Here is a 24,055-nt window from a genome sequence, read left to right on the forward strand (position 1 = left end):
GGACTGTGTAGGGGAGGTAAAGAATACGGAATACTCGGCAATCACTATCTCGGACCATGCCCCGCACTGGGTGGACCTGCAGGTCGGGGGGGGGGGGAAATTATCAACGCCCGCAATGGAGGTTAGACGTAGGACTGTTGTCGGAGGAGGGGATATGTGAGAGACTTCGGAAGTGTATGCAAAATTACTTGCAGGTGAACGATACGGGGGAGGTTTCAGCAGCGACCCTGTGGGAGGCGCTGAAGGCAGTAGTGAGGGGGGAGCTGATCTCAATTCGGGCTCACAGGGTCAGGGCAGACCGAGCAGAAATGGACAGATTGGTTAGGGAAATTCACCGGATAGATGAGGAGCATGCGGGGTCAGAGGAAGAGACAGAGATTGCAGGTGGAACTAGGGGTGCTATCTACAAGTAGGGCCGTGGAACAACTTAGGAAGGCGAGGGGAGTGGTGTATGAGCATGGGGAGAAAGCCAGTAGATTGCTAGCGCAGCAACTCAGGAAGAGGGAGGCGGCCAGGAAAATAAGTGGAGTGGTTGATGGGGAGGGGAACAGAGTGGAGGACCCGGCAGGACTGAATGAGGTGTTTCGGGACTTCTATAGTAAGCTGTACACTTCAGAACCCCCGGAAGAGCCGGAGGAGATGAAAAGGTTCCTGGATGGACTAGCCTCCCAAAAGTAGGCAGGGCACTAATGGACGGGCTGGGGGCCCCGATTAGAGGAGGTATTGGGGGACCTAAGGGCCATGCAGTCGGGGAAAGCCCCGGGACCGGATGGATACCCTGTAGAGTTTTACAAGAAGTTCTCAGAGAGAGTGGGACCGGTCCTGACGAGGGTCTTTAATGAGGCAAGGGACAGAGGGACCCTGCCACCGACGATGTCGCAAGCCACCATCTCGCTGATACTGAAGCAGGACAAGGACCCGGAATCCTGCGGGTCATACAGGCCAATCTCCCTGATCAATGTGGATGCCAAGCTCCTGGCCAAGGTCCTGGCGATTAGAATTGAGGACTGTGTACCGGAGGTGATTGGGGACGATCAGACAGGGTTTGTGAAAGGCAGGCAGCTGACCGCTAACTTGAGAAGATTGCTTAATGTGATCATGATGCCCCCGATGGGCAAGGAGGTGGAGGTAGTGGTGGCAATGGACGCTGAGAAGGCCTTCGACTGGGTGAAGTGGGGCTATTTGTGGGAGGCGCTTGGACGGTTTGGGTTCGGGGAGGGACTGGTTAATTGGGTCAGACTATTGTACCAGGCCCCAAAAGCTAGCATTAGGACGAACAGGATAATGTCAGATTATTTCAGACTACACCGCGGGACCAGACAGGGGTGCCCACTCTCCCCGTTGCTGTTCGCGTTGGCCATAGAGCCGTTGGCGATGGCGTTGAGAGCTGCAAAGGGGTGGAAGGGAATGACTAGGGGGTGGGGGGGGGGGTGTGTGGAACATAGGGTCTCTCTCTATGCGGACGACCTGCTCCTGTACGTGTCGGACCCACTGGCCGGGATGGAAAATATACTGGAAACATTGAGGAAGTTCAGCCGGTTTTCAGGATACAAATTAAATATGGCCAAGAGTGAGATGTTTGTGGTGCAGGCAAGGGGCCAGGAGAATAGACTGAAGGAAATGCCATTTAGGCTGGTGGAGGAAAGTTTCCGGTACTTGGGGATACAGGTGGCACGAGACTGGGGCAGGTTGCATAAGTTAAATTTGACTAGGGTGGTGGAATAAATGAAGAGGGAGTTTCGGAGATGGGGTGCACTCCCACTGTCACTGGCAGGGAGGGTGCAGACTGTAAAGATGAAAATCCTACCTAGATTTCTGTTCATTTTCCAGTGCCTCCCGATCTTTATCCCACGGTCCTTCTTCAAAAGGACTGGCATAATCATCATGAGCTTTGTCTGGGCGGGAAAATCCCCGCGGGTGAAGAAGGCGATGCTTGAAAGGAGCCGCAGCGAGGGGGGACTGGCATTGCCGAGTCTGATCAACTACTACTGGGTAGCTAACATAGCCATGATAAGGAAGTGGATGGTGGGTACGGGGTCTATCTGGGAGCGAGTGGAGGCGGCTTCGTGCAGGGACACCAGTTTGGCAGCCTTGGTCACGGCTCCCCTACCGCTGTCGACGGGCAGGTACTCCATCAGCCCAGTAGTGGGGGCGGCCCTGCGGATATGGGGCCAGTGGAGGAGGCATAAGAACATAAGAACTAGGAGCAGGAGTAGGCCATTTGGCCCCTCGAGCCTGCTCCACCATTCAATGAGATCATGGCTGATCTTTTGTGGACTCAGCTCCACTTTCCGGCCCGAATACCATAACCCTTAATCCCTTTATTCTTCAAAAAACTATCTATCTTTATCTTAAAAACATTTAATGAAGGAGCCTCTACTGCTTCACTGGGCAAGGAACTCCATAGATTCACAACCCTTTGGGTGAAGAAGTTCCTCCTAAACTCAGTCCTAAATCTACTACCCCTTATTTTGAGGCTATGCTCCCTAGTTCTGCTTTCACCCGCCAGTGGAAACAAGCTGCCCGCATCTATCCTATCTATTCCCTTCATAATCTTATGTTTCTATAAGATCCCCCCTCATCCTTCTAAATTCCAATGAGTACAGTCCCAGTCTACCCCACCTCTCCTCGTAATCCAACCCCTTCAGCTCTGGGATTAACCTAGTGAATCTCCTCTGCACACCCTCCAGTGCCAGTACGTCCTTTCTCAAGTAAGGAGACCAAAACTGAACACAATACTCCAGGTGTGGCCTCACTAACACCGTATAAAATTGCAGCAGAACCTCCCTAGTCTTAAACTCCATCCCTCTAGCAATGAAGGACAACATTCCATTTTCCTTCTTAATCACCTGTTGCACCTGAAAACCAACTTTTTGCGACTCATGCACTAGCACACCCAGGTCTCTCTGCACAGCAGCATGTTTTAATATTTTATCATTTAAATAATAATCCCTTTTGCTGTTGTTCCTACCAAAATGGATAACCTCACATTTGTCAACATTGTATTCCATCTGCCAGACCCTAGTCCATTCACTTAGCCTGTCCAAATCCCTCTGCAGACTTCCAGTATCCTCTGCACTTTTTGCTTTACCACTTATCTTAGTGTCGTCTGCAAACTTGGACACATTGCCCTTGGTCCCCAACTCCAAATCATCTATGTAAATTGTGAACAGTTGTGGGCCCAACACTGATCCCTGAGGGACACCACTAGCTACTGATTGCCAACCAGAGAAACACCCATTAATCCCCACTCTTTGCTTTCTATTAATTAACCAATCCTCTATCCATGCTACTACTTTCCCCTTAATGTCATGCATCTTTAACTTATGCAACAACCTTTTGTGTGGCACCTTGTCAAAGGCTTTCTGGAAATCCAGATATACCACATATATTGGCTCCCCGTTATCTACCGCACTGTTAATGTCCTCCAAAAATTCCACTAAATTAGTTAGGCACGACCTGCCCTTTATGAACCCATGCTGCGTCTGCCCAATGGGACAGTTTCCATCCAGATGCCTCGCTATTTCTTCCTTGATGATAGATTCCAGCATCTTCCCTACTACCGAAGTTAAGCTCACTGGCCTATAATTACCCGCTTTCTGCCTACCTCCTTTTTTAAACAGCGGTGTCACGTTTGCTAATTTCTAATCCGCCGGGACCACCCCAGAGTCTAGTGAATTTTGGTAAATTATCACTAGTGCATTTGAATTTTCCCTAGCCGTCTCTTTTAGCACTCTGGGATGCATTCCATCAGGTCCAGGAGACTTGTCTACCTTTAGCCCCATTAACTTGCCCATCACTACCTCCTTGGTGATAACAATCCTCTGTGGGGGGGTGCGTCTGTCTGTGCTCCAATATGTGATAACCACCGATCCGCCCCCGGGAACATGGATGGAGGGTTTCGAACATGGCGGCGGGCGGGGGTGGGGAGGGTGGGCGATCTGTTCCTGGAGGGGAGCTTTGCGAGCTTGAGGGGCTTGGAGGAGAAATTTGGGCTGGTAAGGGGAAATGACTTTAGGTACTTACAGGTGTGGGACTTTGTACGCAGATAGGTCCCATCCTTCGCACGCCTCCCGCCAATAGGGATCCAGGACAGAATAGTCTCTTGAGGAGAAGGAGGAGAGGGTAGAGTCTTGGATATCTACAAGGTGTTCATGAAGGTGGAAGAGTCCCAGACGGAGGAACTGAAACTCAAATGGGAGGAGGAGTTTGGCAGGGAGATGGAGAACGGGCTGTGGGCGGAAGCTCTGAGTAGGGTAAACTCAACCGCAACATGTGTCAGGCTCAGCCTGATTCAATTTAAGGTCGTTCACCGGGCCCACATGACGGTAGCTCAGATGAGCAAATTCTTTAGGGTAGAGGACAAGTGCACTAGATGCGCGGGAGGACCAGTGAACCATGTTCACATGTTTTGGGCATGTCCTAAACTTAGGGGGTACTGGGAGGGATTTGCGGGGGTCATGTCCCGGGTGCTGAAAACAAGCGTGGTGATGAGTCCAGGGGTGGCAATTTTCGGGGTTTCGGAAGACCCGGGAGTCCAGGGGGAGAAAGAGGCAGATGTTCTTGCCTTTGCTTCCTTAATAGCCCGGTGGCGAATACTATGGCTTTCGGACATGTCAAGTTTTCTGGGTATGGAAAAAATTAAGTTCGCCTTGAGGGGATCTGTACTGGGGTTCGCCCGAAGGTGGCAACCATTCATTGACTTCTTCGCGGGAGAGTGAAGGTCAGGAGGGGGGGAGGGGAGGAAGATGGGGGAGGGGGGAGATTCGAGTAGAATAGGAGGGATAAATAGGCAGGTAGTGTCTAGGGGAGAGGAGCGGGCACGTGCAGTATGGTTTGATTGAAGTATTGGTTTTATATTGATGTTTGCACATTTCTGTTATCTGCAACTGTTTAAATGCCAAAAAATACCTCAATAAAAATTGTTTGTTTAAAAAAAAAAAAGCCCCCTCTGCATAGTCTGCAGCAGCTGCTCCATTGTGGGCTGGGCTGTTGGTGCCTTGCTCTGAACACCAGCCATACTGGTCTCTCTCACAGCCTCCACTGTGCCCTTACTCGACCACTTCTGCTGTTTATGGTCCATTCGGCTTCTTAGGTCCATACAATTCTGTATGGGTCCTGTGCCTGATTACTATTGCTTTCCAGTTCCGCTCTCAAAAGCGCAAAAAAGTCAGGGAAAAGGTCCAAAAGCCCGACAGAAACGGGAGCCACCAAATGTGCGACCTACTCCCTCACAGCCGCCACTGGAAACACCTTATCCATGCCTAAAGCCCCGCCCTATTCCTGTAAACCAACCTGAAGCTGGGCTACTAGGGACGCAAAGGCCAAAACATCGGCCTCTCTCGCCTCCTGCACTCCCGGCTCATCTGCAACCCCAAATATAGCCAACCCCCAGCCTGGTTCGACCCGGACCCCCACCACCTTTGAAATCACTTTTGCCACACCCACCCAGAACCCATGCAATACCGGACATGACCAAAACATGTGGGTGTGGTTAGCCGGGCTTCCTGCGCATCTCCCGCACCTATCCTCCACTCCAAAAAATCTACTCAGCCTTGCTCCAGTCATATGCGCCCTGTGTAGAACCTTGAATTGTATCAGGCTGAGCCTGGCATACGAGGACGAAGAGTTTACCCTACTTAGGGCATCTGCCCACAGCCCCTCCTCAATCTCTTCCCCCAGCTCCTCCTCCCATTTTCCCTTCAGCTCCTCTACCATCGTCTCCCCCTCGTCTCTCATTTCCCTATATATATCTGACACCCTACCATCACCCACCCATGCCCCCGAAATCACTCTGTCCTGGATCTCTTGCGCCGGGAGCTGCGGAAATTCCCTCACCTGTTGCCTCACAAATGCCCTCACTTGCATATAGCGACATGCATTCCCAGGTGGCAACCCATATTTTTCTGTCAGTGCTCCCAGACTCGCGAACGTCCCGTCTAAGAACAAGTCCTTCAATTTCGCAATTCCTGCTCGCTGCCAAGATTTAAATCCCCCATCTATCCTTCCCGGGACGAACCTATGGTTGTTCCTTATCGGGGACCACACTGAGGCACCCGTCACTCCCTTATGTCGTCTCCACTGCCCCCAAATTTTCAGAGTTGCCACCTCCACTGGGTTTGTGGTGTATTTTTTCGGGGAGAACGGTAACGGCGCCGTCGCCAGTGCTTTTAGACTAGTTCCCCTACAGGACGCCATCTCTAGTCTTTTCCACGCTGCTCCTTCCCCTTCCCTCATCCACTTGCATATCATTGACACGTTGGTGGCCCAATAATAATCACGTAGACTTGGCAATGCCAGTCCCCCTCTGTCCCTACTGCGCTGCAGGAACCCCCTCTTTACTCTTGGGGTCTTTCCAGCCCACACAAAGCTCATAATACTCTTGTCCACCTTCTTAAAAAAGGCCTTTGTAATCAGTACAGGGAGGCACTGAAACACAAAAAGAAACCTCGGAAGGACCACCATTTTAACTGCCTGCACCCTGCCCGCCAATGACAGGGGTGCCATGCCCCACCTCCTAAAGTCCTCTTCCATCTGCTCTACCAGTCGTGCCAAGTTAAGCTTATGCAAGGTTCCCCAGTTCCTGGCCACCTGGATCCCTAAATACCGGAAATCCCTTGTTACCCTCCTCAACGATAAATCGTCTGTTCCCCTGCCCTGTTCCCCGGGGTGCATCACAAACAGTTCACTCTTCCCCATATTCAATTTATATCCTGAAAATTCTCCAAACTCCCTGAGCGTCTGCATTATCTCAGGCATCCCCTCCACTGGGTCCGCGACATACAACAACAAATCATCCGCGTATAATGACACCCGATGCTCTTCTCCTCCTCTAAGTACCCCCCTCCACTTCCTGGAGCCCCTCAGCACTATGGCCAGTGGCTCAATTGCCAACGCAAACAGTAACGGGGACAGGGGACATCCCTGTCTTGTACCCCTATATAGTCGGAAGTGGTCAGATCGTTGCCTATTTGTAATCACACTTGCCACCGGGGCCCTGTACAAGAGCTGAACCCATCTAATGAACCCCTCTCCAAATCCAAATCTCCTCAGTACTTCCCACAGGTAGTCCCACTCCACTCTATCAAATGCTTTCTCTGCATCCATCGCCACCACTATCTCCGCCTCCCCCTCCGGTGGGGGCATCATCATCACCCCCAGCAGCCTCCGCATATTAGCATTCAATTGCCTCCCTTTAACAAACCCCGTTTGATCATCATGCACCACCCCAGGGACACAGTCCTCTATCCTCGTCGCCATCACCTTGGCCAAAAGCTTGGCATCTACGTTCAAGAGGGAAATAGGCCTGTATGACCCGCACTGCAGCGGGTCTTTGTCTCTTTTCAGGATCAGCGATATCGTCGCCTCCGACATCGTCGGGGGTAGTGTCCCCCTTTCCCTAGCCTCATTAAAGGTTCTCGTCAGAAGTGGGGCCAGCAGGTCCACGTATTTCCTATAGAACTCCACCGGGAACCCATCCGGTCCCGGGGCCTTCCCTGCCTGCATGTTCCCAATTCCTTTTACCACCTCCTCCACCTCAATCTGCGCTCCCAGTCCTGTCATCTCCTGTTCCTCAACCTTCAGGAACTCCAGCTGGTCTAGGAAATGCATCATTCCCTCTTTCCCTTCTGGGGGTTGAGCCTTATATAGCCTCTCGTAAAATACCTTAAACACCCCGTTCACCCTCTCCGCTCCCCGTGCCATCTTTCCCTCCTCGTCTCTAACCCCTCCGATCTCTCTCGCCGCCCCCCTCTTCCTAAGTTGTTGGGCCAGCAGCCGGCTCGCCTTCTCTCCATATTCATACTGCACTCCCTGTGCCTTCCTCCATTGTGCCTCCGCCTTACCCGTGGTCAACAAGTCAAAGTCCGTGTGCAATCTCAGTCTTTCCCTGTATAGCCCTTCATCTGGAGCCTCCGCATATTGCCTATCCACCCTCAAAATCTCCCTCAACAATCTCTCCCTTTCTTTACCCTCTTGTTTCCCCTTATGGGCCCTTATGGAGATCAGCTCCCCTCTAACCACCGCCTTCAGCGCCTCCCAGACCACTCCCACCTGGACCTTTCCGTCATCATTAATCTCTAGGTACCTTTCAATACATCCCCTCACCCTTACACATACCCCCTCGTCCGCCAACAGTCCCATATCTAATCTCCAGAGTGGGCGCTGTTCCTTTTCCCCTCCTACTTCCAGATCTACCCAATGTGGGGCATGATCTGAAATGGCTATAGCCGAATACTCCGTTCCTGCCACCTTCGGGATCAGCGCCCTTCCCAGGACAAAGAAGTCTATCCGGGAGTACACTTTGTGGACATGGGAGAAGAAGGAAAACTCTTTACTCCTTGGCCTGGTAAATCTCCAGGGTTCCACTCCTCCCATCTGCTCCATAAAGCCCTAAAGCACTTTGGCCGCTGCCGGCCTCCTCCCGGTCCTAGATCTGGACCGGTCCAGCCCTGGGTCCAGCACCGTGTTGAAGTCCCCCCCCCCCCATTACCAACTTTCCCATCTCCAGGTCCGGGATGCGCCCCAACATGCGCTTCATAAAGTTCTGATATGGAGATGCCGGCGTTGGACTGGGGTGAGCACAGTACGGAGTCTTACAACACCAGGTTAAAGTCCAACAGGTTTGTTTCGATGTCACTAGCTTTCGGAGCGCTGCTCCTTCCTCGGGTGAATGAAGAGGTATGTTCCAGAAACACATATATAGACAAATTCAAAGATGCCAGACAATGCTTGGAATGCGAGCATTAGCAGGTGATTAAATCTTTACAGATCCAGAGATGGGGTAACCTCAGGTTAAAGAGGTGTGAATTGTATCAAGCCAGGACAGTTGGTAGGATTTCGCAGGCCAGATGGTGGGAGATGAATGTAATGCGACATGAATCCCAGGTCCCGGTTGAGGCCGCACTCATGTGTGCGGAACCTGGCTATAAGTTTCTGCTCGGCGATTCTGCGTTGTCGCGCGTCCTGAAGGCCGCCTTGGAGAACGCTTACCCGGAGATCAGAGGCTGAATGCCCTTGATTGCTGAAGTGTTCCCCGACTGGAAGGGAACATTCCTGCCTGGTGATTGTCGCGCGATGTCCGTTCATTCGTTGTCGCAGCATCTGCATGGTCTCGCCAATGTACCACGCTTCGGGACATCCTTTCCTGCAGCGTATGAGGTAGACAACGTTGGCCGAGTCGCACGAGTATGTACCGCGTACCTGGTGGGTGGTGTTCTCACGTGTAATGGTGGTATCCATGTCGATGATCTGGCACGTCTTGCAGAGATTGCCATGGCAGGGTTGTGTGGTGTCGTGGTCACTGTTCTGAAGGCTGGGTAGTTTGCTGCACACAATGGTTTGTTTGAGGTTGCGCGGTTGTTTGAAGGCAAGTAGTGGGGGTGTGGGGATGACCTTGGCAAGATGTTCATCTTCATCAATGACGTGTTGAAGGCTGTGAAGAAGATGTCGTAGTTTCTCCGCTCCGGGGAAGTACTGGACGACGAAGGGTATTCTGCCGGTTGTGTCCCATGTTTGTCTTCTGAGGAGGTCGGTGCGGTTTTTCGCTGTGGCGCGTTGGAATTGTCGATCGATGAGTCGAGTGCCATATCCCGTTCGTACGAGGGCATCTTTCAACTTCTGTAGATGCCTGTTACGCTCCTCCTCGTCTGAGCAGATCCTGTGTATACGGAGAGCTTGCCCATAGGGGATGGCTTCTTTAATGTGTTTAGGGTGGAAGCTGGAGAAGTGGAGCATCGTGAGGTTATCCGTGGGTTTGCGGTAAAGCGAAGTGCTGAGGTGACCGTCCTTGATGGAGACGAGTGTGTCCAAGAATGCAACTGATTTTGGAGAGTAGTTCACGTCATCCCAGTTCGGGGCATATACATTCACCAGCATCACCGCCTCACCTTGCAATCTGCCACTCACCATCACGTATCTACCCCCACTGTCTGCCACTATGGTCTTCGCCTCAAACAATACCCGTTTCCCCACCAGTATTGCCACCCCTCTATTTTTCGCATCCAAGCCCGAGTGGAATACCTGTCCCACCCATCCTTTTCTTAATCTGACCTGATCCGCCAGTTTCAGGTGCGTCTCGTGAAGCATGACCACGTCTGCCTTTAGCTTCTTTAGGTGCGCAAGTACCCTTGCCCTCTTAATCGGCCCATTCAACCCTCTCACGTTCCACGTGATCAACCGGGTTGGGGGGCTCTTTACCACCCCCCCCCCCCCCTCGTCGACTAGCCATCCCCTTTTTTAGACCAGCTCCTCACCCGGTTCCCACGCACCCGCTTATCCCCCCGACGGCACCCTCCCGTCCCGACCATCCCATCCCGTAACAGCTCCCCCTTCCCCGTAGCAACCCAGTTAACCCCCCCGCCCCCTCCCCCCGCTAGATCCCACTCCAGCTTAGTTGCTCCCCCCATATTGCTTCCGGAAGTCAGCAAACTCTGGCTGACCTCGGCTTCCCCCATTTATCCTTAGCCTCCCATTATGTGAGGCCCCCTCCTTCCTGCGCCCCCTTTTCCCGCCACAATTTCCATAGCGCGGGAACAAAGCCTGCGCTTCCCTCTCGGCCAGGCCCCTGATGGTGCAGCTCCCTCTCTCCTTCCCCTCCCCTTCACCACCGGCGCCCACATTTCTTCGTGACCCCCCCCTTCTAGGGGAAAGAAAATTTTCCCCCATCTGATTCACAGTCCCTTACCACCACCTCACTACTTAATTTCAAACACTCTTTCTCCAATCTAGTCCAACTTCTCCTCTTCAATAAATGTCCACGCCTCTTCTGCCGTCTCAAAGTAGTGGTGTTTACCCTGGTATGTAACCCACAGTCTTGCCGGCTGCAACATTCCGAACTTCACTTTCCTCTTGTGGAGCACCGCCTTGGCCCGATTGAAACTCGCCCTCCTTCTCACCACCTCCGCACTCCAATCCTGATACACGCGGATCACCGCGTTCTCCCACCTGCTGCTCCGTGTCTATTTCGCCCATCTCAGGACCATCTCCCTGTCCTTGTAGCGGTGGAACCTCACCACTGTTACTCGAGGTATTTCTCCTGCCTTTGGTCTTCTCACGAGGACTCGATACTCTCCCTCCACTTCCAGGGGGCCCGTCGGGGCCTCAGCTCCCATTAAGGTACGGAGCATCGTGCTCACATACGCCCCAACGTCGGCTCCCTCTGCCCCTTCGGGAAGACCCAAGATTCTTAAGTTCTTCCTCCTCGAGCTATTTTCCAGGGCTTCCAGTCTCTCCATACACCTCTTATGCAGTGCCTCGTGCGTCTCTGTCTTCACCACCAAGCCCTGTATCTCGTCCTCATTTTCGGCAGCTTTTGCCTTCACTCCACGGAGCTCCATCTCTTGGGTCTTCTGCGCCTCCTTTAACCCCTCAATCGCCTGCAGCATTGGCGCCAGCACCTCCTTCTTGAGCTCCTCCACACATCGCCGGAGGAACTCCTGCTGTTCCAGGCCCCATACCAATTGGCCTCCCTCCACCGCCATCTTGCTTCTCACTTCCCTTCTTTGCCGCTGCTCCAGAGGATCCTCCGCAATCTGACCACTATTGTCTCTTCTGTCCATTCACATCCGGGGGGGAACTCCCTTCTCTGTCGCCTCACGGTGGGTTTAGCCTTCGTCAATTGCCATTGGGGCTCCCGATAAGAGCCCAAAAGTCCGTTAAAACGGGAGGTGCCGAAACGTGCGACTTAGCTGGTCATCGCCGCACCCGGAAGTCTCTGCCACCCTAGTTATACAACCTGGCAGGACACCGGTCCTAGCATTGTACAGGTGAAGGTGAACCCAATCTGCCCAAACAACTCTCTCTTTCCTCAGTATTGGTGCCAGTGCCCCATGAATCAAAACCCATTTTTCTCCGACACCAATTTTTGAATCTCACATTCCACTCCCTGGCCCTATTTTCCCTATGCAAATTTGTTTGTATCTCAGAGATAAATTGCCTTTGTGGTTCTGCTTTTTAGTTGAGCCATTGCTGCTCAAAATTCCTCAGCAGAATCTCTTTCTTAGCCCTGCCTATGTCTTTGGTACCCGCTTGGATCATGATATCAGGATCCTTCCTCTCCCAATGCAAGTTCCTCTCCAGTTCTTCACACTTGGATCAGACAGGCAAGACAGCTTTTGGGATTGGCACTCTCAGCTGCAGAGAACAGTCTCCATACCTTAACTATACTGTCTCCTACAGCACCAACATTCTGTTTTGCTTCACCTCCAGACGAATAGTCCCCGGTACCACGACGCTTTGGTCAGGTTGCTCATCCTCCCTGCATCCCCTGCTTTCATCCATGCAAACTGAAAGCACATTGAACCTGTTGGACAGTTGCAAGTCCAGAGGCTCCTCCATTATTATCTTCTGGATCCCCACCACTGCCTCTTACAGTCACACACTCGCCAGTCCTGACCATGGACCAAATCTGAAGTACCTAACCTAAGGAGTATGACTGTCTCCTAAAACAAAATATGTAGGCAACGTTCCCTCTTTTAAAAAAATAAATTTAGAGTGCCCGCCCAATAGATTTTTTCTAATTAAGGGGCAATTTGGTGTGGCCAATCCACCTACCGTGCACATTTTTGAATTATGGGGGCGAAACCTACGCAAACACTGGAAAAATGTGCAAACTCCACATCGAACCTGGGACCTTGGTGCTGAAAGGCAGCACTGCTAACCACTGCGCCACCATGCTGCCCTAACGTTCCCTCTTCTTGATACATTGCAGCTTCCAAAGCTCTGTCACCAGCTCATCAACTCTGAGCCGAATTTCCCCATGTTACAGACACTTGCTGCAGATATAGTTGCACTGGATCACAGCGTGCCGTCAGCTCCCACATGCTACAGCTGCAGTGCATCACCCACCTTGTATCTTTATTATATCTAACTAATTAGGTTTCAAGATTAGAAATATTACTCAATGATTCTCTGCAATTATGTTGTGGAGTTTAACCAGTTACACTACAAATTTAAGATAATACTTGTATATCTCCAATATCGGTATAAACTACTGCCCCCAGTTTAGAGGGAGAAATAAAATTCACCAATCACCTACTTGCCCAGAGGTGTTATTTAGGTGTGCTGGAGTTCTCGGTTCTTACTGTTTCTGGCTCCTTCTCTTGGACCACTCCTTTTTGTGAAGACAAGAACACCTCTGCCTCATTGCACTGAACTCCCTCACTCACCAAATTCCTGGATTTAAGCACTCTGTCTCACTGCTTTCATCTCCAGTTGCCACCTATGTCATGCAGTTCTGCTTGGCTTTTGCCCATATCATGGCTACCGCCCATATTTTCAACAACTTCCATTCCTTCGCCTCCTCCTAACTCCCAATCAAAGTTTGTTTACTAATCAGTTTACTCCAGTATTGTGGCCCACTTTTGACCTGCTCAACCTTGCATCCCAGAACTTTCGTCGTCCCACTTTACTTTCTGCGGCTCCACCTGTTGATGTGTATCTTGCTGAACTCTATCCATATTTACTTGTTACACTGGAGCCAGCAAATCAAAGAACTGGGCTCAATGTGGTTGAGTTAAGAAGAATGATTAGAAAAGTTGAAAAGATTACATTACAGCCTGGAAAGGAAATGTGCACAGAAACCTTAAACAGAACAGAAGTAGGGGTGAGAGGAGAAATTCCATGGGAATTTCCAGGGCATAGAATGAGAGCACTCGAAGGTACTATTCTATTTTAGGATTTCAATCAATACTTAATGTGTTTTGCTTATCACATAATCATAAAATTCCTACAGTGCTGAATGAGGCCATTTGGCCCATCAAATATGCACCACCCTCTGTATGTAACAGATATATTGCAAGGGTGAGGACGAATGATATGAGCTCACAAAGCTTTGACTTACACAGGGGTACGAGGCAGAGATGCCCGATGTTGCGGTTTGCGCTGGCCATAGAGCCGTTGGCGATGGCTCTCGGGGGTGGGCGCAGTGGCGCAGGATTATGAGGGGGCGGAGGGAGCGTAGGGTCTCGCTCTCTGCCGATTGACCATTGCTGTATGTTTTGGATACATTGGAGAGTAAGGGAAGCATTATGGGCCTGCTGGGGAGGTTTGGAGGGTTCTCTAGGTACAAACTGAATGTAGGGAAAAGCGAGGTATTCCCGGTGAATGAGCTGGGACAGCGGGCTAATTTAGGGGGGGTGCCATTTATGGTAGCGAGGGTTAGGTTTAGGTATTTGGGGATTCAGGTAGCGAGGGTATGGACGGGGCTCCATAAGTGGAACTTAACGAAGCTGGTAGAGGATGCCAGGGAGGATTTTAGGAGATGGGATACCCTACACTTAACATTGGCGAGGTGGGTCCAAGTGGTGTAAATTAATATTCTGCCGAGGCTCTTATACCAAAGGCCTTTTTCGGAAAGTGGACACGATAATCTCAGACTTTGTATGGGCAGGGAAGGTGCCGAGGGTGGGGAGTACCCTGCTACAGAGGCAGAGACAACGGGGGGGGTGGGGGTTGGCATTACCGAACTTGTATTATTGGGTGGCGAATGTGGACAAGGTGCAGCGGTGGTGGCAAGGAGAAGCGGAGAGTGGGTTAGGATGGAGGAGGAATCTTGTAAGGGGTCTAGTTTGAGAGCAATGGTGACGGCAGCGTTGCCAATGGTTCTGAGTAGGTATTCAGGGAACCCGCTGGTGCAGTTCATGGTGAAGATATCGCATCAGTTGAGGAGGCATTTTGGGGTGGAAGGGAAGTTGGTGCTAACGCTGCTGTGCGAGAATTATGGGTTTGAGCCGGGGGGTATGGATAGTGTATACAGGAGGTGGAGGGAAGTGGAGCAGGTCAAGGTGAGGATTTGTATTTGGAGGAAGAGTTTGCCAGTCTGGAGGAGCTAAGGGAGAGGGTAGAGCTGCTGAGGGGTAGTGAGTTCAGGGGCGAAATTCTCCCCCAACGGCGGGATGCCCGCCGACTGGCGCCAAAGCCGGCGCCAATCAGACGGGCATCGCGCCGGCCCAAAGGTGCGGAAGGCTCCGCATCTTTGGCGGCCTAGCCCCAACATTGAGGGGCTAGGCCGACGCCGGAGGGATTTCCGCCCCGCCAGCTGGCGGAAATGGCGTTTGTTTCCCCGCCAGCTGGCGCGGAAATGCGGTGCATGCGCGGGAGCGTCCGCGGCCGCTGTCAGTTTCCCAGCGCATGTGCGGGAGCGTCAGCGGCCGCTGTCAGTTTCCCGCGCATGCGCAGTGGGGAGAGTCTCTTCCGCCTCCGCCATGGCGGAGACCGTGGCGGAGGCGGAAGGGAAAGAGTGTCCCCATGGCACAGGCCCGCCCGCGGATCGGTGGGCCCCGATCGCGGGCCAGGCCACCGTGGGGGCACCCCCCGGGGTCAGATCGCCCCGCGCCCCCCCCCCCCAGGACCCCGGAGCCCGCCCACGCCGCCTGGTCCCGCCGGTAAATACCAGGTTTGATTTACGTCGGCGGGACAGGCAATTCCTGGGCGGGACTTCGGCCCATCCGGGCTGGAGAATCCAGCGGGGGGTCCCGCCAACCGGCACGGCCGGATTCCCGCCCCCGCCCAATCTCCGGGAGCGGAGACTTCGGCGGGGGTGGGGGCGGGATTCACGGCGGTAAACGGCCATTCTCCAACCCGGCGGGGGGTCGGAGAATGACGCCCCAGGTATCTGCAGGTTAGGGACTTTGTGCGAAAGATCTGGAGTAGGTTCCCTAGGTTGCCGGGATACACCCTGCTGGAGCGACTTCAGCTTCCGTGTGGCAGTGTAGGGAAGAATTGGGGACATATACAAGTGGCTGGGGGAGCAGGGAAGTGAGCGGGTGGTGAACATCAAGGAGAAATGGGCAGAGTAGTTGGGAGGGGAGATCAATTGGGGAGTATGGAGTGAGGCACTGCGAATGTAAACGGGGCCGCCACTTGTGCAAGGGTGAGCCTGATACAGTTTAAGGTGGTGCACAGGGTACATATGACTAGGACGAGAATGAGTGGGATCTTTCAGGGGGTAGCAGTTGAGTGTGAGAGATGTGGGCGGGGCCAAGCGAACCATACGCATATGTTGGGGTTGCGAAAAATTGGGAAGATTCCGGTCGGAGTGCTCATAGTCTTAGCCAGGGTAGTGGAGGAGGAGGTAGACCCTATAGTGGTGATATTTGGGGTTTCAGAGAAGCCAGAGCTCATGGAGAGGAAGAAGGCCGATGTCCTGGCCTTTGCCTCTCTGATTGCACGGCGGCGAATTTTGTTGGAGTGCGGTCGGCATCACCACCGGGGGTAGCGGCATGGTTGGGTGACCTGTACAACTCCTGCGGTTCGAGAAGATAAAGTATGAGTTAAGGGGCTCAGCAGGGGGGTTTGAGAAAAGGTGGGGGACGTTTGTGACCGTGTTTGAGGAGCTGTTTGTCGCAGGGAGGGTAGGGGGAGGGGAAAATCTGTACAGACTGCCTAGTTGATTGTTGGGAAGTATGTTGCCCGGGGTGTTTATTTGCTGTGACCTGTTTTGATACATGTTTAATAAAATACCTGTAAAAAAACAAACAGATGTATTACAGAGCACCCTACCTATGCCCACTCCCCTGCACTACCCCATAACCCCACCTAACCTGCACATCTTTATACACTAAGGGGCAAAACGGTAACGCAGTGGTTAGCACTGTTGCTTCATAGCACCAGAGTCCCACGTTCAATTCCTGCTTGGTTCACTGTCTGCGTGGGTTTCCTCCGGGTCCTCCGGTTTCCTCCCACAAGTCCTGAAAGCCGTGCTGTTAGGTGAGTTGGACATTCTGAATTCTTCCTCGGTGTACCCGAACAGACGCTGGAATGTTGTGACTAGGGGATTTTCACAGCAACTTCATTGCAGTGTTAATGTAAGCCTACTTGTGACAATAAAGATTATTACTATTATTATCCTGCACATTTTTGGACTGTGGGAGAAAACCAGAGCACCTGGAGGAAACTCAGAGAATATTATGTGTTATGTAAAATTGAGTTGGTAGTCTAATACATCCTTGGAATGCATGCTAATAGTACGCTTTCTGTATAGGCAGCATACCTATCTTGGAGCACACATAGACAAATTATCAGAAGAGATTTGACATTTTATGAATATGTTGTATACTTACTGTTTTGTAAGTCTCTGGGCATAATCTTTAGGAAAGGAAGATCTAGAGGAGAAAGGTATATTTGAAGCAGTGAGTTGTATTTTCTTTAGATGCCCTTGGTTGAATCTGATGCAGGGCAAAAGTCTTTCGAAAAAAGTTGTGATTCAGGAAAAGGTGGTGAATAAATCTTGGCGTGGATTCTCCCCTACCCGGCGGGGCGGGGGGTCCCGGCGGGATGGAGTGGTGTGAACCACTCCGGCGTCGGGCCGCCCCAAAGGTGCGGATTTCTCCGCACATTTAGGGGCCAAGCCCTCACCTTGAGGCGCGAGGCCCGCGCCGGAGTGGTTGGCGCGCCGCCGACCGGCGGGAAATGCCTCTGGCACCACCCAGCCGGGGCTGAAAGGACTTGCCGGTCGGCGGAAGTCCGTGTATGCGCGGGAGCGTCAGCGGCTGCTGACGTCATCCCTGCGCATGCGCGGGGGGGTGTCTCTTATGCGTCGGCCATGGTGAAGACTGTGGCCGAGACGGAGGGAAAAGAGTGCCCCCACGGGACCGGCCCGCCCTCGGATCGGTGGGCCCCGATCGCGGGCCAGGCCACCTTGGGGGCACCCCCCCGGGGCCAGATCGCCCTGCGCCCCCCCCCCCCCCCCAGGACCCTGGAGCCCGCCCGTGCCGCCTAGTCCCGTCGGGAAGAGAGGTGGTTTGATTCTCGCCGGCGGATCAGGCATTCCAGCAGTGGGACTTCGGCCCATTGCGGGCCGGAGAATCGCCGGGGGGGGGGGGGGGCACCGACCGGCGGGGTGCGATTCCCACCCTTGCCGAATATCCGGTGCCGGAGAAGTCGGCAACCGGCGGGGGCAGGATTCACGCCAGCCCCTGGCGATTCTCCGACCCGGCGGGGAGTCGGAGAATCCCGCCCCTTGTGTGTACATTAAATATGTAAATATGCATTTAGAAATTACTATGGCCATGTGAGCTTAGATAATAAGTTTTTAAATTCTTTGTGAACTGGAGCAATGAAGCAATTTCCTTACATGTTCTGGACAGGACCAGGATGAAACTCACTCACAAATGTCAAAACATGAAATACAAAACAATTGGAAAATGTGATAAGTTATTTGGTCTCTGGTTGCCTTTGTCTGCAACATTGACTACCTCATTTAACTCTTGTGAATCGGGGAACCATTGTGAGGCTGGGATAAATGTTACATAGCTGAATATGATGTTCTTTCTAGGAATGCGACACTGGATAAAAATGAGGATAACATCCCAATCTGTTTCTCTTTCCTTGCTTCCTCTCTCCAACCCTCAGCAAAGGATCAAACTGATGATTCTCCTGGTCCGTTATACCAATTAATGAGTTTGCGGTTGAATTATTAGAGAAACTAGTTATTTGACCTTTCAAAATGTGCATACCATTTAAACAAAAAACAATTGTAATTGTTAGAATTGGATTATAATTGGTACTTTTATTTTACTAAGAAAAATTAGTAGTATAGCTTGAGTGCATACATCTCATAATGCTATATTATTTTCCTTCTGCAGTTCTTTACCGGTTGGTGGATAATTATAGATGCTGCAGTGGTTTACTCAAAAAATGGAGAAATGAATCCTGCTTTCCACACGTGCGGAGTCATGTCAACCATAGCTTTTTTCATGTAAGTTCCTGTCGATTTAAATGCAGTATCTTGTTTCTTGGCTGTCTTTATCATTTTTATTAAATGCATAATATCGTTGTATTTTTTGAGTTTAAAAACCCAAATATGAGAACTTTGCAGGTATCAGCTGAAGGGTAGCACTATTGCCTCTGAGGCAGAAGTGTGTTGATTCAAGTCACACTACAGTGCAGTACTGAGGGAAGAGATGCTAACCTGAAGCCCTCCTGCCCTGTCAACCGCATATAAAAGATTCCATGGCTTTATTTCAAAGAAGCGGAGCTTTCCTGGTGTTATGGCCAATATCTATCCCTCATTAAGCATCAGTTAGAAAAGATTATCAGATCATTATTGCATTGCTGTTTATGGGATCTTGCTGTGTGCAAATTTGCAGACATGTTTCTTACATGACAATAGTGCTGCATTTTTAAAAAACCTCCACTGACAGTAAAACGTTTTGGGATGCTCTGAAGTTATGCAAGGTGCTGCATAAAGGAAAATGCTTTCCTCTTTCCCTTTTATTTTCTGTTTAATAGTCAAGTTCAATATACAGGAGAATTTGCACCTGAATAATTCTGACAGATAAGCTCAAATGAGAGGGAGGGATACTTTTGAAACTGTGATTAGTTCTTGCAAGTCCTAAAACAGCAGGACAAGAGATCATGTGGATTCGGCCACAGTTCCCTAAATAGGAGAATGGGTTATGAGGAAATATTAGGAAAACTAAGCCTCTTCACTTTTAAGAGGCTGCAAATGAGAAAGATACATATGGAAAGTGGAATAAGAAAGGTTAATCTTAAACACTGCTTCAAGTGAAACCACAATTGCATTGCAAGTCCTAAAACAGCAGGACGAGGGATCATGTGGATTCGGCCACAGTTCCCTAAATAGGAGACTGGGTTATGAGGAAATATTTGGAAAACTAAGCCTCTTCAGTTTTAAGAGGCTGCAAATGAGAAACACTGCTTCAAGTGAAACCACAATTGCATTGCAAGAGGGCATAAGTGCAAAGCGACTTAACAGCTGGACCGGTATCAAGAAGCATCTTAAGTGAAAATTTAAGGAATAAGAACAGAGGTAGCCTGTGTGCCTCCTGAAGCCTTTCTCTGCTATTCAGCAAGATCATGATTGAACTACATCAACTGCACTTTCATGCCATATCTTTGTGTTCCTTGTTTGGTTTTCTTTTTGTTGAACCGTTAATAGTCAATGCTTTAATGATCATCCCTATCGATGGCAATTATTAATCTGTAACCATTGCAAATGAGACTTTCCAGTCCAACAATAAAGGTTGCATTGCTAGATCTGGCTCTTGGGGATGAGGTGGATTAAGTGGCAGTGGAGAAACCTTTGAGGGCAGTGTTTTTCAAACTTTTTTTCCCGTGACCCACTTTTACCAACTGGCTGATCTTCAGGAGCCACACCGGGCAACTGACGTAGGCCGACCTTCACTACCCACACCGGCCACCCTTTGTGACGCACCATTTTCGCTTGTCTTTAATGCGACAGATAACCTGCTTGGTCCTCACAATCTCACTTAGTTTGTCATTCAATGTTACATTTCTGCTAAGGACACCAGCTGATGATTTAAGTTCTCGTTGCATGCTTTGAAAAAAATCAAGAGGTTTGTCCTCTAACTCGCCATGCTTAAGTCTTCAATTGTCTTTGATGTTTCGAGGGTTCTGCACTATCCATACATCCAAGACATCTCCTTCTCCATTCTCCCCAAAAGCACTTCCTTCCTGGTTTCCAGAGAGTGGTGACACAAAGTGATGTCTGTCGGCTTCTTCCAGTGCTGGCATGTGTCATCCATATTGACTGGCCTCATTTGATCAGTATTCCTCTCTGATAAACCTGGCCTGGCTTCCCTTTCACTGTCCAATAGCTGTTGCTTACTGTTTGTTTTCCCCACCCTCAGCCCAGTCTCGTGCCGCCTCAAACACTGCAGTCAATCGGATTACCCGCGGCCAGCATTCTTAAAAGCCAGTCGTAGATGTTGGGCATTTCTTCCGCAATCGGGAATGCCGCGACCGATCGCTCCAATACCCTCCCGACACCCACCCATAGGTCATGATCTTGAGTTTGAAAAACCTTGCATTAGAGGACAGTAATCATTGTATTATGAGGTTGTCTATGGCAAAGGACAAAGAACAGTCCAGAGTACGAATAGTAGGGGAAGAGTGGCAGTAGTTAATCTGCTCCTGTGGAGAGCTGGTATAGACATGATGGGCTGAATGACTTCCTTCTGTGCTGTAACAATTCTGTGATTGATACAAAGGAAATGCACCACAGAAAAGGGGCATTGCAGTGTCTCAGCAGTAGTTTACAAGGTGTAATTATGTTATCATGCATATTGAAATTCTTACCCAAGACCTGTACCCCGTGGCCTGAATCCATGGCTAATTGAGTGTTTCTCAAGTCTTTTACATCTTCTGGTTTTTTGGACCCTATTTTTTATTCCCCTTTCCATGATATAAAACCACTAAATTTCACTAAACCAATCATTAATCCATGCCCATCACTTTTTTGTTCATTTATAAGGGTAGCATTTGCAGATGGCACAGCATTTGTTCTGGTTTTGGTCTGATAACCCCTACTGCTTTCCTACTACTGAAGTTACCAGTTCAGTTATGACCATACAAAAGGGGCATCTTACACAACTTGATTTTCACCCCCACCAAGAATACAGTCTATTCACAAAATTTGCAGACGAACACTAGGTGTCTCTCCCACCCTGCAATGCTGTTTGAAACCAGGACACCAGTCCTTTTAATTAAGGTACCTAGTCTGCGTTCCCCATAAATCATATCTGCCTCTACTTGCTGTTCCGGTCAATTATTTCTGCTGCTCTTTTATTTTTATTTATTCATGCGATGTAAGTGTCATTGGCTGGGCCAGCATTTATTACCCATCCCTGAGGGCACTTAAGAGTTAACCACATTGCTGTGGGTCTGGAGTCATATGTAGGCCAGACCAGGTAAGGATGGCAGATTTCCTTCCCTAAATGAAATTATTGAACCAGATGGGTTTTTATGACAATCGACAATGGTTTCAGGGTGACCTTTCGACTTTTAGGTCCAGATTTTTATTGAATTAAAATTTCACCATCTGCCATGGCGGGATTCAAACCTGGGTCCCCAGCGCATCACTCTGGGTCTCTGGATTATTAGTCCAGCAACAATACCACTGTGCCACTGCCTCCCCATAATGTCCAGGGAAGTGCAGGTTAATGGACATGGGTAGGGTGCTCTTTTGGATGGTTGGTGCAAACTTGATGGGCCAAATGGCCTCCTTATGCATTGCAAGGATTCTATGAATCACCCCTGTTTTGTACTTGTCTTTGTAATTCTAGCATGTTCTCTGGTATGATTTTTTGAACAAGATTATCGTGCACTGACTATGTCCCATATGAATCATGGGTAATCTAGGTTACTAAAACTGCTGCACAAGCGAGTAATGTACGCCCAGCAGTTCATTATCGCACTGCACTTGTCCTGTGAAGTATATCATGTAACTTGTTAATTGTAAAATCTAGGATAAACGCTGTGTCTAATGGACAGGTCCGAGGGGATGGGTACAGTGATGGCTGTCTGGGGAGAACAGGTAAGAATACTTCAAGCTATTTACTTATTTCACTGATTACTATATTTTGAGAATTGTTGAAGAATACAGTTATCTAATGACATTGAAGACCCAGCTGAGGAGAAAATCTCTGGTATGTTGCGAATGAGAATGCTGATTTTAAAGACAAAGAACGTAGCCAGCTTTTTTGAAAATAAACTTCATAGGCTGTGAAGGATAGCAGTATAAATGAAGAGGACATTATTGCTTTATTCATTCATGGAATTCATTCATGCTGGCACGGTCAGCATTTGTTGTCCATACATAATTCTTTTTGAGAAGGTGGTGGTAAGCCACTTTTTTGAACTGCTGATGTCTGTGTTGTGTAGGTATAGCTACAATGTTGAGAGGGAGAGAGTTCCAGGACTTTGAATCAACGGCAATGAAGGAATGACTATTTTTCCAAGTCAGACTGGTGGGTGACGAGAAGGGTGGTGTCACCTGCTGCCCTTGTCCTTTTAGGTGGTACTGTTACAGGTTTAGAAGATGCCTGAACTGGCATGTAAGTAAACACTGCATTGTGCATGTTGCACTATTGTAAAGTGTTATCGCACCAGCCTTGGCTCTGCTAATGTTACGACACCCTGGGCAAGTGTGCGGTCAATTCCAGCCCCACTCGTCCCGGAGTCACAACACAAATGAATTAACCAATACATCTTATAAAATACCCAAAGTCTTTGGTCCATGGCTGCCCAATAATTACAGTCACCAGGTTTGTAAGTTGAAATACAATTGTTGTTTATTTATAACAAGAGTAAGGATGAAATACTTTGCCAGAAAGGAGATACAGAGCTTCCCAGTAGAGCCGGCTTCCACATTGCTGGAGGAGGTCTGACGACAGGGGGACTGGAGAAGGGGGCAGTATCGGCGGATTACGGGGCTATTTTGGAGGAGGAGAAGGTGCCGCTAGAAGGGACCAAGGCAAAGTGGGAGGAAGAAATGGGAGAGGATATGGAGGAGGGGTTCTGGTGTGAGGTGCTCCGGAGGGTGAACGCCTCCATCTCATGTGCAAGGTTGGGGCTGATACAGCTAAAGGTAGTGTATAGAGTGCACCTTACAAGGGCGAGGATGAGCTGGCTCTTTGAGGGGGTAGAAGATGTATGGGAACGTTGAAGGGGGGTGGGGGGGAGTGCGGGGGCTGCAAATCACATTCATATGTTTTGGTCCTGTCCAAAGCTGGAGGATTACTGGAAGGGGGTGTTTAGGGTAATCTCTAAAATGGTGCACGTGAAACTGGACCTGGTCTCTCGGGAGGCCATATTCGGGGTGTCTGACCAGCCAGGGTTGGAAACGGGCGCGGAGGCAGATGTTGTAGCCTTTGCCTCGTTGATCGCCGAAGGCTGATCCTGTTAGGGTGGAGATCAAACTCTCCACCCTGTGCTCTGGCATGGCGGGGGAACCTGCTGGAATTCTTGACGCTTCAAAAGGTCAAATTTGAACTGAGGGGAAGGATGGAGGGGTTCTACAATTCATGGGTGTTATTCATTATGCACTTTCGAGCATTGGATCACATCGAACATTAGGGGGTGTTGGGGGCTGGGAGGGTTGGGGGAGGGGGACTGTATGTGTTAATGGTGACTATGGGTAATTCCAGATTCCTCTTTGTCATTTGTTTATGTTAAAATGCGGACTAATGTTTGGGGGTTTGGTGGGAGGATGGGATCGCTGTTATTGATATGGGGATTGACATTCTATTCATTACTGATTATTATTTATTGTTAGGTGTAAATTTGGGAGAAA

At 50.2% G+C, this 24,055-nt stretch overlaps 1 protein-coding gene across 3 annotated transcripts in view; it reads left to right on the forward strand.

Annotated features, from left to right (window-relative positions):
* Positions 1–24,055, forward strand: part of LOC140427768 (transmembrane protein 50B) — a 170,194-nt gene that overhangs the window by 107,912 nt on the left and 38,227 nt on the right. For all 3 annotated transcript variants that reach the window (XM_072513402.1, XM_072513401.1, XM_072513400.1), the window contains 2 exons: positions 18,585–18,697; positions 22,230–22,297. In XM_072513402.1, coding sequence (XP_072369503.1) covers positions 18,585–18,697; positions 22,230–22,297 — 181 coding nt within the window. The remainder of the gene's footprint in view (positions 1–18,584; positions 18,698–22,229; positions 22,298–24,055) is intronic.

Source organism: Scyliorhinus torazame, chromosome 8 (assembly GCF_047496885.1).
Source record: "Scyliorhinus torazame isolate Kashiwa2021f chromosome 8, sScyTor2.1, whole genome shotgun sequence".
Taxonomy (NCBI): Eukaryota; Metazoa; Chordata; class Chondrichthyes; order Carcharhiniformes; family Scyliorhinidae; genus Scyliorhinus; species Scyliorhinus torazame.